The sequence below is a fragment of the Copadichromis virginalis genome, linkage group LG23 (genome assembly GCF_057382275.1).
Source record: "Copadichromis virginalis isolate Kocher_CV1m ecotype Utaka linkage group LG23, C_Virginalis_male_GT1.1, whole genome shotgun sequence".
In the NCBI taxonomy this organism is placed as follows: Eukaryota; Metazoa; Chordata; class Actinopteri; order Cichliformes; family Cichlidae; genus Copadichromis; species Copadichromis virginalis.
The window spans coordinates 51,534,785-51,551,212 of record NC_140639.1 but is presented as its reverse complement, the minus strand read 5'-3'; the positions used below and the strand labels follow the sequence as shown (position 1 = coordinate 51,551,212).

The following is a 16,428-nucleotide window of genomic DNA, read 5'->3' as shown; positions in this document are numbered from 1 at the left end:
GCAACCTCTCTGCCATTTAAAAATTGCGGAGTCTGTTTGCGCATTTTCGGCAGTAAGGATGAAATAGTGTGCAGTGTGGGGGATGTCTCTCCCTCGGCCACACAGCCAGCGTTGAACAGGTTTACTGCATTACGACCAACACGATTCCCATCATAATCAGACTACTTATCACCAGCAGAGGCAGACCCCAGCCTTCAGCACTCACTTCCGAAGCTGTTCTCGCATCGCCGGCCTTTCCGAGCCTCTTCCGAGCGTGACAGAACGATCCGATTCCCGGGCAGAATAGAGGGGATGTGCCGGCCCCTTCCGCGGTCCGACCAAGCGTCCTATGCAACCGGAGGGAGACGTCCGAGATTACAGTGCGGAGCCTGTGTTTTCCCTTTGTAAGTGCTAGTTGTAGGCTGCAGAGGCTGACTGACCCAGCGAGACACAAGGATCAATGTCCCAACATACAACATGCACGACTTCCGCCTACTATTTCAAAATAAACGCTTGAAGCCAGAAAGATCCTGACATGCAAAAACACGCGAGAAAATCATGGGTGATCCTCCTACTTAGTTGCAGAATTTAGTTACACATTCCATCCATCTAAAGCTGAGTCCTATAAAAATCACACGAGGACTGCTTCAGATTCTTTTTAAAATAGCCTTTATTCACATTTTCACTTGATTTGACCCGAATCTTTGTGGATTCCCTTACTAATTATATAACTATCTATCCAGGAAGTTAACTAGCTCCCTGTAGAAGGCTTCATATCCCTGGCGTGTGCTCGTTTTGCTTCAAAGATAGACAAAGCATCCAGGTCTGAAAACCAAAGCCAGAGGAGAACTTAAATGTGCATTCTTTCTAAAGGCGAGCAGGGGGTGAGCCTCTTGCTGACAAAACAACATCCTGCTGTTTTTAAATCTATGGGACAATGGCCCTCAGCTCCTTTGCTCTGTGACCTTAGCCGCTTTACTGATGGTATTATCAGACTTTATATCTAGTTTACATTGGATACAACATTAAGTTCATGAGCATTTGGTTTTTCTTTTGGATACAATTTGAAAATACCAAGAGGAAGCTGGTGAAAAGGCTCAGTTTGAGGCTTTAAAGCAGGGCGTCTTTGCATGAGTCATAAGCTAACAGAAAGTGGAACGCCCTGGAAAAAATGAAATGATTGTACAGCATTTTCTGTCATATATCCTTAAAGTAAGCTGCCCAGAATATACAAACACAGGACATGCAAAAGTATCACCACAATAAGTGTAAGTAGAGGTCCTGACTGCAGAAACAAGTTATATGGGAGTTATGGTTCTGAGTTGGGATCCGTTAATACTATTGACAACACACAGAGAGGGACCTTAGAAATTGTACCAAAGCTGAGGCTTACGAAGATGCACAAGCATGAAATACTCCCAAAAACTTACAGTGGACGGCTTGATGGCAACAATGATCTGCACAGGTAGAATACTGAGCAGGCTAAAAGTTGGCTTAAATAAGGGAATGATACCAAAAAGAGGAAGAACCAACAGAAACCCAAGAAAACACATAAAGCACAGACTTATTGTAGTGGACAGTTTTCAAGGTTTTTAACAGTCAGCTGGTATAATTTGTATTCAAGTGCTATTTGATCAAAATCCTACCTTGTTTTGAGGATTTGGTCTGTATCAGTGTCATTCACTCACTGCCAAACAAGCTCTGCAGTACATCTCCAGAAACAGTTCATTACAAATAACCTGTTTCATTTTCTGTTAGAATCCGTGTTTGCTGGGACACCGGTGTAGCTCAGTGGGTGAGCCATGTGCCATATGGCCGGAGAGCAGCAGGCCCTTTGCTGCATGTCCTAACCTCTCTCTCTCCCAGCTTTCCTGTCTATGCCCTCTGTCTATTTATGCTGAACAAATAGTATTAAAAACGTGTGTGCTTTGGGAGAGCTGCTCAGAGTTAATGTATGTGCAGATATGTACACACCCTCCTCGCTCTGTATGTGCTACAAAAATAAAATGAATGTTGAATTTAAAGTGAAGCTGTATGACAAGGTCTGTTACTACCCACGGTTCTGAGATTTGTCAGTTTGGAAAATATTTTTTAGGTGATCTTGCCCAGACGTTGGTGAAGTAAAGAATATTCCCACTATAGATTCTGGCTATTTATGGAACATATGCATACAATCTAATCTAAACCCAAACAACAGAAGTAATAAAAAGTTAGTCATGTTCACAGCTGTGGCTGTGATGGTAGTGTGCATGGTGACGTCTGCAACTGGACCCTTCTAGTGGATCATTTTTAGTTCTGTAATTGTGTCCATCTGTGTATGAATTTTGACACAGACTGTGTACAGACAGGTTTTCACCCACTGCAGATGCACCTGCATGGTTCTCAATGTGGATGACACTTATATTGGTTGAATGCTAATTTGTTGACAAGTGGGCCTAAATAGGTAAGGGAGAAACAGCAGTGTTCGCCCCGAATGGGAGAACCATGAAAAAATACCAAAGATACCAAAATATAGTATAACAAACACAGAAACACCTGCAGTGGGCACTTTTCTGTGACTGGCTGATGGACCAACAAGAGTAAAAGTGAGACTAAGGTGTCATTCAGTGGGGATTTTCTGTGTGAACGTCTAACCAAATACCACAACCTGAAATAAAACAAAACCAAGATGCATCCTGGAGTTGTTGTTTTTTTTTTTAACAAAAACAGCTTTTCATCACATTTGAACTCATTCGAAGTCTTAGCCAGTGCAAGGTTGATGTAACAGACAACATGGGTGTGGAACTATCATCTTATTACATAAAAAGATGACATTTACTGGTGTAATCTTATATGAGAGTGAACAGCTTTCCCATATGGAAAAGATATATATAAATCTTATAAAGTTTGTATCTGTCTTGTGTGAAACTTGTATGAAAAGCATACAAGAGTGAAAACAGATATAAGACCCCTTGGAAAATTATATAAATGAAACTTGTATGTTTTGGATACTTACTAAAACAATGTATGAAAGTAATGAGAAAGTGGCCACTTTCATGAGTAAATCATATACGTTTTTACTATTTCTTTTCCATATGGGTTCCCCCAAAGCCCTCAGCAAGTTTACACACCCTGGCTATTCATTGCTAAATAATGGGAATATACACAGAAGTTACACAACTATGACAAATATAACAGGATTGAACTGGAAATCCTGACACCTTTATTTTGAAATTAAACTAATTTCCATCTAGTCCTGTGTGCTTCCAGAAAACTTAGCCTGGGCTGCTTGAATAGGTGGAGCTCAGGCTCCCCGCCTCTTCCACCCTTCCCCCATCCCACTGTTTCTCAAAGCAAAGGAGCCTAGACTCCATTAGAAGTTTTTCACCTCAATGATGAGAGCCAGAAATGGAGGAGGAGGGGTGCAGGATTGTAGTGGTGGTGTGTATGTGTGTATATCTGCAAATGCGTGTCAGGGTCATTTTTTGGGATTAGTGTTCAAGGACTGAGCCCCCAGGATGGTCCTTTTTACCCCTGTCTGAGTGGCCAGCACAAACACCAACCTCAATCCTATCCATCACCTAAGAGATGAAGGCCAGCGACAATGAGCCGTCAATTGCTGACTTTACTAATTCTCTTTGGCTGAAGATTCCTGTTTGTTCTTAATATTTAATCTTATGCTTAAGTTCAGTAAGGAAGATCTGTCAACCACCTGTCTATTCTTTACATCACGTAGGCTACGTCCACACGTACCCGGGTATTTTTGAAAACGCAGATTTTTCTATGCGTTTGCGCCTTTCGTCCACACGTAAACGGCGTTTTTGGTCACTGAAAACGGAGATTTTTAAAAACGCCGGCCAGGGTGGATATTTTTGAAAACTCCATTTTTGCATTTACGTGTGGACGAGGAAAACGGAGAAAACGCAGCGTCAAAGGTGTGCGCATTTTTTGACGTCACACTGTGCGCCACGTTTCGGTGAAATGCATTTCTACAATGGGGGACTTAGACAAAATACTGTTACTGTTAATTGTACTCTCTGCAGTGTTTAAATGCTCACACATACACACAGTTACTGTCCCTCCACACATACCACTCGGTTCTGCTTCTATGCGCCATCTTTGTTTACTATCGCTCACCGAGGCTTCTAGACTTCTGATTGGCCAGCATTTCTACATGCTTAGGAATATATCGCCACATGTTGCTTTGACATGTTCCTAGCAGTGTTTTCCTTCATTTCTGCCTTTACGTGTGGACGGGATTACTTTTTAAAACAAAAACGGAAAATCTCCGTTTTCAACAATACCCGTGTACGTGTGGACGTAGCCTTAATATTGACATCAATACTCTGGTCCAAACACTTTCTTATCCATGTTCTGCAAACCAGTCAGGCTCTGTTCTGCGTGCTTTAAATCTCAGTGCTCTCCTGTCATCCTACCTGTTAGACAGTCATTCATACAACCCTTACCCCCATTTCCATTTCTCCCCGGGCACTCAGAGGCCTCCGTCTTCATTTTCACCACAACTAGAATCTCGACTCTGTTCTGTTGGTTGTCCAACAGAGGAATTCACTCTCAGAGTGCAGGCATACTTCCCAAAGTTTCCAAAAATACAGTGGAAGCTAAGCCTTCAGCTTCTTGCCTCCTTCTGTGAAAGGCAGTTATTCCTATCTACTGTCAAGTGCTTACTCCTAGAGCATCACTGAATTAAGCTACGTCCACACTAATGCGTTTTGCATCGTCTTCTCTCCGTTTTGGCCTCCTGTCCACACTGAGACGGCGTTTTTCCCCATGGAAAAATGCAGCGGTTTGAAAACGCTCTCGAAAACACACACATTTCAAAACGGAGCTGTCCCGTCGCAGTGTGGACACTCGAAAACGCAGACTTTCTAAAACAATGACGCATTTTAGTCATGTGATGCAGTCATGTGACCATTTAAACAAAGGTAGCGGAGGGCATTATACAGCAGTTGTTTTGATTGCTCTCAATTTTGACAGCCCTAAAAAGATTAACATCAGCCTGTACACGCTGCAGAGAGCTGTTCTTCACATTCTTTAACTCTCACTCGCTTTTGCAACTTTGTACTTTTGTGTTACTCGCAGCAACAGCTCCACCTCATTGTTAGTCCATTTAAAAAACTCGGTGCTTTTCCTCGACATTTTGCCGCGACGTTTCAATGAACTGGAACGTAAATAAGCGGCAGACAGAAATGAGACATTGTTAGATGACAGTTGTTATGACGTAGAGCTAAATATATAAACAGAAAATGAACTGAATCTTCAACAGCGATAATGCTGTTATTATGAATGTTAGGTCAGTTTGACAGAGATCATGATGGTGTTCACTACACCTCAGGGTATTTGTGCTTATTGTTCTCCATCAAGACTTTGAACTAGAACTTTGTGTTGGCAATCTAACCTTGGGAGTTGAATTTCTGATATACAGTGTCTTGAATTTGGAGAAATAAGAAAAAACATTGAAGAAAAACACGATGATACAATTGGTAGAAGTCATTACCTGATGCGTTCTTAATGCTACACCTGCAGTGTAGTTTTTCCCTTTGCTTTGGAGGAATTCTGACCCACTCTTCAGAATTGTTTTTATTCAGAAAACATGGAGGGTTTTCAAGCATAAACAAACTGTTTAAGGTTATGTTTAAGGAATCTCAATCAGATGTAAGCCCATGTTTTGACTGGGTCACTTCAAAAGCTTAATTTTTTTGTTTCCATTCACCGGTGGTGTGTTTCAAATCCTTATGTTGCTGCATAATCCAAGCTTCAGGACACAAACGAATGGCATTGCATTCTTCTTTAGGATTTTCTGGTAGAGAGCAGATACAACAGAACCCCGACTTACCAAATTAATTCGTTCCCAAGGGTCTTTCGTAAGTCGAAGCACCCATCGCGCGTTTTGAGTGACTGATAGGCTATAGGCTCATCGCTAACTGCAACAACAATACGTGGTTCAAGTGGAACAGCGAAGCGCAAGTACGAAAGCCAAGGGGTTGTCACATGATTTGGAAGGCATTGTGGGCATTGTAGGCTCAGCCAATCAGAGCCAGCGGATTTCGTTACTCGGGCATTTTGCCGTAACACGGGCAGAAATATTGCCGTTCAGCGCCTTCGTAACTTGAATTTTTCGTGAAACGGGGTATTCGTAAGTCGGGGTTCCACTGTATAATAGTTCCAATAATTATGGCCACCATGTTTGACTGTTGTTATGGTCTTTTCATATACTGCTGTGTTAGTTCGTCTGTCAGGTGTAAGGACACAAATCTTCCAGTTCAACTTTTTTCTCATCAGTCCACAGAATATTTTCCCAAAGGTCTTCGGCATCATCAAGATGTTTTTTGCCAAATGTCAATAAGCCTTTGTGTTCTTTTCAGTCAACAGGGGTTTACAATCGTCACTCTCCTAGAATGTCAGCTGACACATCAATTTTCTTATATTAAATAAAATCATAGACTTCCAGCTTAATGAACTTAGTGCCAGGTTTCATAATTCCTCATATGGCCTGATAAAATCAGAAACCACTCTACTGGCGCTTACTATTAATAGAAATTTGACTGACATGGCGACTCGTCAATTTAACCTGAGAGAGTCTGAACGTTTGAGTGTCGAGTCTCGAGTGTTGGGAGAATAAGGAGTGCCAGCAGGTGCTCCTGTGGCACCATGAGGTGCTCCATGAGGTCCACCTCATGGACTCGCTTTGATGTTGTCACTTGAGAGAGATCTTACATCAGTTCTTGACTGTGAAGAAATTATTGACATGACTAAAAGCAGACCACACTGACAGAGGAGAAATGCAAATAAGGGCCTTTTGCCAAAAGTAATGATAGTAAGATTTAAGGATTGTTTTGTTTTATTAGTTGCTTTTCCCTTTGTGCATTGTGTTCGTGTTGTCTCTGTTGTTCTTTGTCTTTGTTAAGGTCAAGGGTCTGTTACCCGTGATTTTAAATGTTGTTGTTTTTAACTTTCTAGTTTTCTTTATGTAAATGTATGATTCTTGATTTTCTTTGTGTTTATATCCATGTGTTTGTCCCTTCCTGTTGTGTTCTGCTAGTTTTCTATATTACATTTTTTCCTAGTCTTCAGCCCTTTTATGTCAAGTCTCTGTCACTGATGTTCTCCTTCTTTATTTCCTGTTTAACTTTTGTGTGTTTAGTTTCACTGAACCCTCCTGTCTATGAGTTTCAGCTGTGTTTCCCACCCTTCTTTGTACTTCCAGTCTTCTTCTTGTTCTTTGTTTGGTCATCTGTTGTTTATCCTTGTTTTTGCTACTTTATTTGTACCTGTTCACGTCCATCATTAGCCTGTATCCCCAGCGTAAACTGTTTGTAGTTCCTGGCTTCTGGTGTTTCCCTTTTTACTTTGTTTCCCTTTTGGATTTAACTACGGGATTATTAATAAATGACTCCCTTTAAGTTCACCTGTGCCTGCCTCCATGCATCTGCTTTTGGTCCTTGACTTTACTTTTTCTTTTACTTTCAAGCACTCTATACTGTTGTTAGTGTATGTGTAGTCCATTTGAGTCTGCCCTGTATTTCTTAACCATTAACTTCGTTTTTCTGCCTCACTTCTGCTTTTATGAAGACCACCATGTGGTGTTGCTGTAATCACGAGTAATATAAATGCTCAACATGAGAAAAGTCAATGTCAGGGATTTGATTATACTGAACTTACATGGCTTTCTTTTGTTGTTCATGCGATGTTTGCACAAGAGATCTCATTGGAAAAAAATATCCTTTTATTAAATATTACCCTAATTATTAAATATTATCCTAATTATTAAATATTATCCATTGAAAGGAGAAAAATCTAGAAAATAATAGATAAGATGGATAACTTAATGATGACAGTTATCATTTAAATATAACCATATTTAATAAGGATCTCAGTGGAGAGTGTGGTGGCGTGGTGATTAGCACTGTGGATTAAAATATCTAGCCAGTGCCTTTCTCTGTGGAGCTTGTGTGTTTGTGTGGGTTCTCACTGGGTACTCTGGCTTCCTCCCAAAACCCAAAGGCATCCAGTCAGTGGGCTAGGCTACTATAAACTGCCCATAGGTCATAATGGTTGTCTGTCTCTCTGTGTTAGCCCTGCGTCAGGTGTTCCTCGCCTCTTGCCCCTTTCCTCAGGGTTATTCTGATTCTGATGGTAGTTGGAAAAGGCTCCAGCCCCCCTGCTGGTGAAGGGACTTGATGGATCTCAGTGGTTAAGTGAATGGATAGACTATATTGGTCTTGACAATAGACAGCAAAAATAACAATGATGTATCCAGTATTACTTTGTTCATTTTTATGAACAGGTGTACCTGCTTGCAAATTATAGCAGTAATACTGAAAACATTAACGTCTGTAATTAACAACCCAAATCAGAATCATGACACTGTGCCTGCTTTGCTCTGGATTCTTAAACCACTAACTCAGTTTTTCGTTTACTTCCCGTTCAGTAAAGATGACCAGGTGATGTTACCGTAATCAGGAATAATATAAATGCTTCATATAGGTAAAGTAAATAAATGATGCCATGTTAAAAAGCACGAAGGTCCTGAGTTCAATTCCATCAACTGGCTGGGTCCTTTCTGTTTGAATTTGTACGTTCTTCTCGTGTTTGTGTGGGTACTCAAGGAAGAAGGTATGCAGGAGGAAGCCAGAGTACCCGTCTTCCACCAGTCCAAAGTCATGCAGTTAGTGGGGTTAGGTTAACTGTTTATGCTACTTGGTTATTCACAGAGGAGGCCTACAGCAGAGGGGTCCGGGCCCTCTACAAGCAGGCTAGAAACAAGCTAACCAAGGAGATCAGGGTAACTAAAGCCGCTTTTCCGTTAGTCCCTACGCGACTCAACTTGTTTTCCATCACAACGCCTGATGTGCGTGGGGTTGTCACAGCAATGTGGCTGAGCGTCCCACGAAGGAATTACTATGCAACATGAACGCCACAACAAAGGTGGACGTCGAGAGAACACACCTGCTGATGGGTCTGTGTCTTTTTGTCAGACTCAGGACAATGATGTTCTTTTTTTGCAGCTGTTTCTCTCGTTGCTGGGTTTTAAAAATGCCGGGTTTGATTTTCGTGAAGGAGACGCTCTCATGGCTCAGCGAGTGATGCCACTGATTAGCCAATCGGTGGCATGCAGTCTGTTGACATCACATTTTCAGATCACTGGGAACCCGAGCTGAGTAGGTACTAACAGGTACTGTCTCCTAATGGAAAACCCTGAAAAGCATGGCAAGCGACCGGATTAGGCACTAAAGCTAAAAGCTAAAAAGCAGCTTCTCAGCCGATGACCCTGCATCAGCTTGCACCAGTGACAGGAGTCCATTGCTCCACCAGCTGGCTGATGGCCTTAAAACCTTCTACTGCAGATTTGAAAGACAACCACTCACACCTCCCACCTGCTCACCCTCACATCCACACACAAAGATGCTCACTCTCACCTCACACCTATACAAAAAGACTACTTGCACCCCCACCCCGTCCCATCTGACCCCTACCTGTGCTAAAGATCCGTGAGGATGTTTAGTCTGCTTATCCAGAGACAGAACACCGGGAAGGCTCTGGGATTTAACAGTGTGTCCCGTCATTCCTGAAAGTCTGCACAGACCCACTGGCCTCCATCTTCAACCAGATCTTTTATGTCGCATTGTTTCACAAGTGGCAACAGTAAACAGGATCACATTTGACTGTATTACAGTCAAATGAAATTTGAACTCCCATTTTTACTGCCTTAGTTGACGAGAGATAAGCATCTGATGTTTTGTCTCCAGATGCACAACATTCTAGTGATGATGACTTTGAAAAACGGTCTTTTAATAGTTCGTCTGTCCCCAAACTTATTCCCTCAGCCAACGCTAAGTGACTAAATATGAGATTTGGATCTGCCAAAGGCACAATGAGAAAGATCTCCTGAAACCTGGAACAGAGTTGTTGTCACGGTCCTGGGTCTCCTGACCCAGCGTTTTTAGTTATTTGTGATGTTTGTATTATCGTACTTGTGTGAGTTATTCGATGGTTTCTAGTTTCGATCCCTTGCCCTTCATGTTTCTGTGTCCCCTCTGTTCTGTGTAAGTCTGTGTCTGCATGTTTGAGTTCCCCTCTGTGTCTCTCGGTTCTTAGAGTCCTCTGCCTTATGGTTTATGTCTCTGTGTTTCTTAGTTGCTGTCTCCACTGTGTCAAGTTCGCGTCTCTGTGTGATCCTTCCTGTTTTACTTTGAAGGTCCGTGTCTTATGTGAATGTGTCCTGCTTTGCTTGTCTCGTCAGTCCTGATTTCTCCCAGGTGTCCCCTCCTTCTGTGTCTCATTCCCCTCGTTACTCCCCAGTGTATTTAAACCCTGTGTTTCTCTGAGTCAGTGTCGTGTCGTCTGCTTGCCTGTCGATCCTGCCTATCAGTTCTACTTAAAGTCGCGCTACAATCAGCTGATTTCAGTTAGTGGTGGATAATGGTGCAGTTTGCAGCATGTCTATGAATATTACTTTTGTTTTATTAAACAAAAGGACGAGAGTAACATGTGTAAAGTGCATCCAGGACCGAAACAACTTAATTAATGCTGCTAACACAACTTCAGCTATTTGCAAGCATCTGCTCGGACAGCATGCTAGCACTAAGCTAGCCAAGAACCCAGAGTGTTGATGAAGCTGAGTGACTGCCAACCTCAGGCCAGCAGCCAGACCCCGAACTTCAACACTTCAACAAACTGATGAGCAGTCAGGCTGCAGCTTGTACCTGTTCCTGCAGTAGAATCACTGTGGCTATCACTAAAGTGTCTTTGTGCTGGATTTCATCTTTGCTTTGTGCTGAAAACTAAGAGAAAGATAATATGTGTGCACTCATTAGGATATGGATTTATGCTTGTGTATGGACAGTAGCCTAAAGGTTTATACTGTTGCTGGTAATTATGAGACAATGTATTTCAGGTCATTTTATGGAGAAACTTCAAAGTAATGCAAGTAGTGTAATGAATTACTTTCTCCTGGGAGTAATACATTACTTCTAAGAAAACTGATTTGTGAATATGTGTAATATATTTACATAATAATAATTACCCCAAGACAGATCACAACAAAGAGAGGAAATGCCTCCGACAAACAAACATTTTACCACACAGCATGAAAGTAATTTGCCCAAATATAATGCTACGGTGGTGACTCCCAATGTGGAGTCAGTGAGTTGATGTGTATATGTTTTTATGCAAGTGTTTCTGCTTTTTCTCGTCTAAAGAGTCAGAACTTTGTTTCAAATTTGGACGTACAGTTGAGTGGATGGAAAAGTGCAGACAAATGAAGAATTGCATTAAAAGCAGCAAACGACTGAACGTATCCTGAGTGGATGAATCTTTGACCAGCAATACCAGGCAAGCCCACAGTTATGGACCAAACAATGTGCCACGATGTAACAATCCACCTTGAACTATTAAAAATTGGGAAACAATACTTTGAGTGTATCTCGCGTCCTTGGCTTGCCTCTGCTGAAAAAGAAATATTACAGTGTAAGAAATTGACATGCAACAGTGTTTGTGATTATTGGTTGTGTGTTTGACTGTGGGAGTAGGTTGTGTGGGTAAGCTGCGAACAAACTGCCTCCTTTTGTGATTAATAAAGTTGATCTGAATCTGAAAAGGACCAACTTTGGGTCATTCTATCTAAAATCAGACAATTTAAAAAATATTCCTGTACGTCTTTCTCCAACTTGCTTTACTTTTATGGTCCAAAGGTCCAAGTTATTTTAGCATACAGTAATAAAATTTAAATTAGAAAAGACAATTCTTAGCAATTTCTGAATGACATATAATACTGCAAAATAATGCATGCAGAATACTTTTTAACCCTTACATGCACAAGTGACTGGGTACACTCTTCCAGAACAGAACAATCGCTACATCTAATGACATCCATACACTGGATTTACCACACCAACTTCTGACTTCATGATCTTTGTTTCTCTTTGGTTGGGCTTGTCTGCTTTTCCTGTGGCTTTTTGTTGGGAGCAACTTTCCAGTTGAGTTCTCATGTGTGGTGTGAGTTGTGCATTAGTGATTCTGCTCTTGAATTCAGGGTGCTAAGCTATGAAAAGGTGAAGGGTAGCAATGTTAAGTATGTCATACCACAGCACCATTGACCACCTCTTTGTTTTTAAACTTACATATGTAGGTGCTAACCATGTGGTCCATGTGTCTACACCTCCTTTGGTCTTGTTGTAGAATGTGACCAATTCTGTTTTTATTTCTACCACACCACAACAGCAAGATGCTTCTCCATGAAACACTGTGCAAGAGGCATTTAACTAGCCAACAGATATCTCCAAAAGTTCTGTTCATCTGGACGGAGCGTCTTCACTTGCCTGGATGATTGGGCATGCATTAAGACGTGGCCAATAGACAGACATTTTTCATGTATTTTTCACAAATTACAGATTTTGATTCATTTTGATGGGAAGAAAGACCAGTGAATCGTCTGTCTTTAACAGTCTTTGAGGTACTATTATTGCCTCAGATTACAATGTGAAAAATAAAATAAAATAAAAAAGGCCTGAAAGTGGTTTGACAGACCATTATATACCATACATATCTTGGAAGGCCTATTTGATTTGAGAAAGAATAGCCCCACTTCTAGTTTAAGACTGCCTACTGTCACAAATCATGTTCGCTAATGAAGTTTGTAGTTTTGAAGTTTGAAGTTTCCAAAGCACATTTATTCTGTGTTGCGCCCCAGCCCAGGGAAACCAGAGTGCGACAGAATGAAAGTTAAAAATTGTGTGTAGCCGATGAAGAGGACAAGCAGGGCTACAAGCTGAGCACCAGAGCACTTACTTGATGTAGTACGGCACGTTGTTTGGAGAGACGCCCTGCTCGAAGGGGGTCACCACAGATCCTGCACAAACAGATGATAGATGATTAAAACCCAAAACAAATATTGATAATCATCTCCTAATTTTGTTTGAAGTGTCTGAAATTTCCAAAGCTGTCATGGTCCCTCGGTGTTGAACGCAGAGTTTTTAGTGAGTTCATGTTTTGTTGTTGTTTTGTGGATCATTTGTTTCTTAGTTTGGTTTGTTCGTAGTATTTGTTTGATTGCTGTTTCTCATTTCATTATTGTATTTTTCAGTCGTCGGTTTGTATTTTAGCGTCATCTTCCCTGCTTATGTTGTAGTTGAGTTCATGTGTCTTGGTTTTGTAATATTTAGTTATCATCTTTGGTTTTCACTTTCTGTTTTCTCAGCCTTATCCTTGTGTCCGTCTGGTCTCTGAATCCTGTCACCATCTTTGTTTACCTTTCTCCCTTTGTCCTCCTGTACACTGTTTTTCTATTTTATTTTGATGTTTGTTCTTCCTTGTATTTTGTGTCTAGGTCTCTGTTCGTTATCTGGTGTGTCTGTATTGTGTCAGTATTCTTCATGGTGTGTGTTCATTGCTTTTCTATTCCACGTGCTCCAACTTAAGTCAGTGGCTACTGCCTTGAGTTTAGCATGATACTGCTTATCCCTTATTTCCAACTCCCGCCTTTTGGGTCTTACTCCTGCAGCCACACAGCTAACCTGACAGAAGAACACAACTATAAAAAGACTGAGCCCAACAGTACTTCTATGCCACCGCTGCAGTGGACGAGCCCTTCATCACTGCCACATCAGTGGATCACATGCTTTTTGACATCACCATAACCGGTTCCCACTTTGAGGAGGAAGTGAAGCTGCCACCACCGGTACCTTTCACTACTGCCCACATTTGCAGCTCCACTGGTATCTGCTAAAACAGGGTCTCCACAACAATCCTCTAGGCTGAATGAAAAAGACGTGTTCTCTCGTGCTACCCCAGCCAGAAGAAATCTAAGCAAAGACTGTTCTGTGTTCTCTTCACCATCAGCATAACCGCTAAACCAGCAAAGTTAAAAACTGAGGGTTTTGTGTCTGAGTCAGACTGTTGATGATACAATATAAGCCTGTTTTTCTTTTTTTATTCCTGCTGGAAGAAAGACCAGACGACCAGTTCAAAACATGTTTTTTGTGGTCACCTCATTCAAAGACTGAAGTGTGTTTCTTTGAATTTTGTAATGAGTTTTGTATTTCTTAGTCGGTCAGTATAAAAAATGTGTTCTGTATTTGTGAGCTGGCCAATAACCAAAGAAAGTTTTCTGTTTCTGGAACAGATAATAATGTTTGTCTGGTGTTTCTCAGACACCCAGTAATAAAGAAGAAGTCCACGGCAGTCTCTGAAGCAGTCAACAGTGAAATACTTGGGGTGTTTCTGTGCCGACAAACAGTGATACGACTGTATTGGTGTTTCAGAGGAAGAGACAATGTTTTCCATTTCTGAGCTGGTACCTCACACAGAAACTGTTTACTGTGCTGCCGAGATGACCCCTCCAGAGATTGAATTTTGTGTTCATGAGCACACCATCTCAGAGACTATCCCCAGATATTGTGACTGTGCTCTGGGACTTCTGGGGGAATTCTGAGCCAGAACAGCCACAGTCCCTGTCCCCTGTAAGATTTGCTGCATGCTCTGTTGAGCTGCCCCAACCACCAGTGTTTCCAAAGTCTCCTATATGTGCAGTGAATCTTGACATCCTTGAGCCTCAGCTGATTCCTGAGCCTGAGGGTCCTGTGTTGTCTGAGCCTGAGCCCGAGGATGCCATATTGCCTGAGGTTGTGGGTTTCTGTGGTCATCCCCGGCTATCTGTCAAGCCATTGATGGGAACTCATTGTTGTGGTTGGCTACCTGGCAGGCCACGAGGGTTTTCTTTCTATCCTTGCTGTCATCCTTCTCTGTCCAATCCATGTGATGGCCTCCATTGGCCTCCATTAACGTCACCCAAGGGCCCCTCTTTAAGCCACATTAGGGTCTCTGTTGCCATTGTCGGCCTCTGTCCAAGGCACCCGAGGGTCTATATCACCCTTGTTGGGTTCCATCCTAGCCACCTTCTGGCTATGCCACCTAAGGTGTCGTCTGTGTCAGCACTAGCTTCCAGTTAATCATATCCTCTGCCATCAGTGGCCTCGTGCCAAGCCACTGGATGGACCATGTCTCCTTTGGTACTAGCTTCCAGAGTTTTTTCATGTCTTTCACCGGTGGTCACCTGTTCTGCCATCATGGGTCATTGGTCTAATCGCCAAATACATTAGTTTCTCTATCGCAGTAAATCATGTTTAAATCTTTCAAATGATCTCTCCTTCTTGAGCTACTAGCTGAAGGTAGGAAGATGCACTGCTGTTCTAAACTCTGATTATCAAATGTTATCATTGGAGTGTGAATGTGTGTGAACGTTAGGTAGAAAAAATGCTTTTATGAATGGGTGAAAATGAGTAAATGATGTATAAAGTGAGTGCTTGAGTTTGAAAAGTGCTATAAAATCCAGTCAATTTACCATTTATCTTGCATATATGGACTTCTGAAGATCAGAAAAGATGGGTGGAGTTCCTATTCTGGGCCGGGCATAGTTGCTGCCCCAAATGGAGTACGAACGAGTGAGAAGAGAAGGGAGTGGGAGACTGACTGATGAACTGGGGCTGTAGTTGAAATGATATGGACACTGCACTGTACCGTTTTGCTGACAGTGTCACTTTAAGCACTTACACATTTATATTTCATCTACTAGCGCAATGACAGAAACGCATGAAACAAATAGCAATTAAAAAACAAACAAAGAAAGTAATTAAAAACAAAAAGTGCCTGATCTTATGCATATGACCAAATAAGCCCCATAGCTCAGACAGTAGGGCCGGCTCTAGCCATTTTCATTTTAGTCCAGATTAAGATTTGGAAAGATAGCCTACTCGGTATGGGAACTGATAAGAGTTTAGGATTCAGATTATTGATCGCTTATCACTTCAATACCTTATCGATTCTCTTATCGATTCTCACTTAGTTCTCAAGGAGTCAGAGTCACCATCACCATTAAGCAGGATATCAAAGACATTACATTTGTGTTAAGTGCATGCTGTGAGGGACAATGTTTGTACATGTTTAAGGCATTTCCCCTTTCGTGAGATAAAAAAGTAATGTATCACACATCCACAGAGAACTTTCCTTAAAAGAAATCTGCATATTTCTTAATTACTCTCAGGAGAAATGATTTCATTACGCTACTAATTGCATTACTTTTTTGTTTCTCTGCAAAAAGAACTGAAATGCATTGTCTCATAATGACCAGTTAAAAATATAAACCTCTAGGCTACAGTCCCATACACCAGCATAAATCTCTATCTTAATTAGGACACACATATAATCTTTCGCTTAGTATTCAGGTATGAACACAAAGCCGACGGCACAAAGCAAAGATGAAATTCAGCACAAAGAGACTTTAAAGCAATGACCACAGTGATTCTGCTATAGAGACATAAACAGGTAGAAACGGAGGTTGAAGCCTGATTGCTCATCCGATTGTTACCTGTTGAAGTTCAGGATGTTGCTGTTGAGCTGGGGTCAGCATTCACATAGCTTTAACATCACTCTGGGTTCTTGGCTAGCTTAGCAAAG

General features: G+C 41.6%; 1 protein-coding gene across 2 annotated transcripts in view; it reads right to left on the bottom strand.

Annotated features, from left to right (window-relative positions):
• dmd (dystrophin) overlaps nucleotides 1-16,428 on the bottom strand; it is a 289,532-nt gene that overhangs the window by 38,885 nt on the left and 234,219 nt on the right. For both annotated transcript variants that reach the window (XM_085449001.1, XM_085449002.1), the window contains exon 66: nucleotides 12,766-12,826. In XM_085449001.1, the coding sequence (XP_085305127.1) occupies nucleotides 12,766-12,826 (61 nt within the window). The remainder of the gene's footprint in view (nucleotides 1-12,765; nucleotides 12,827-16,428) is intronic.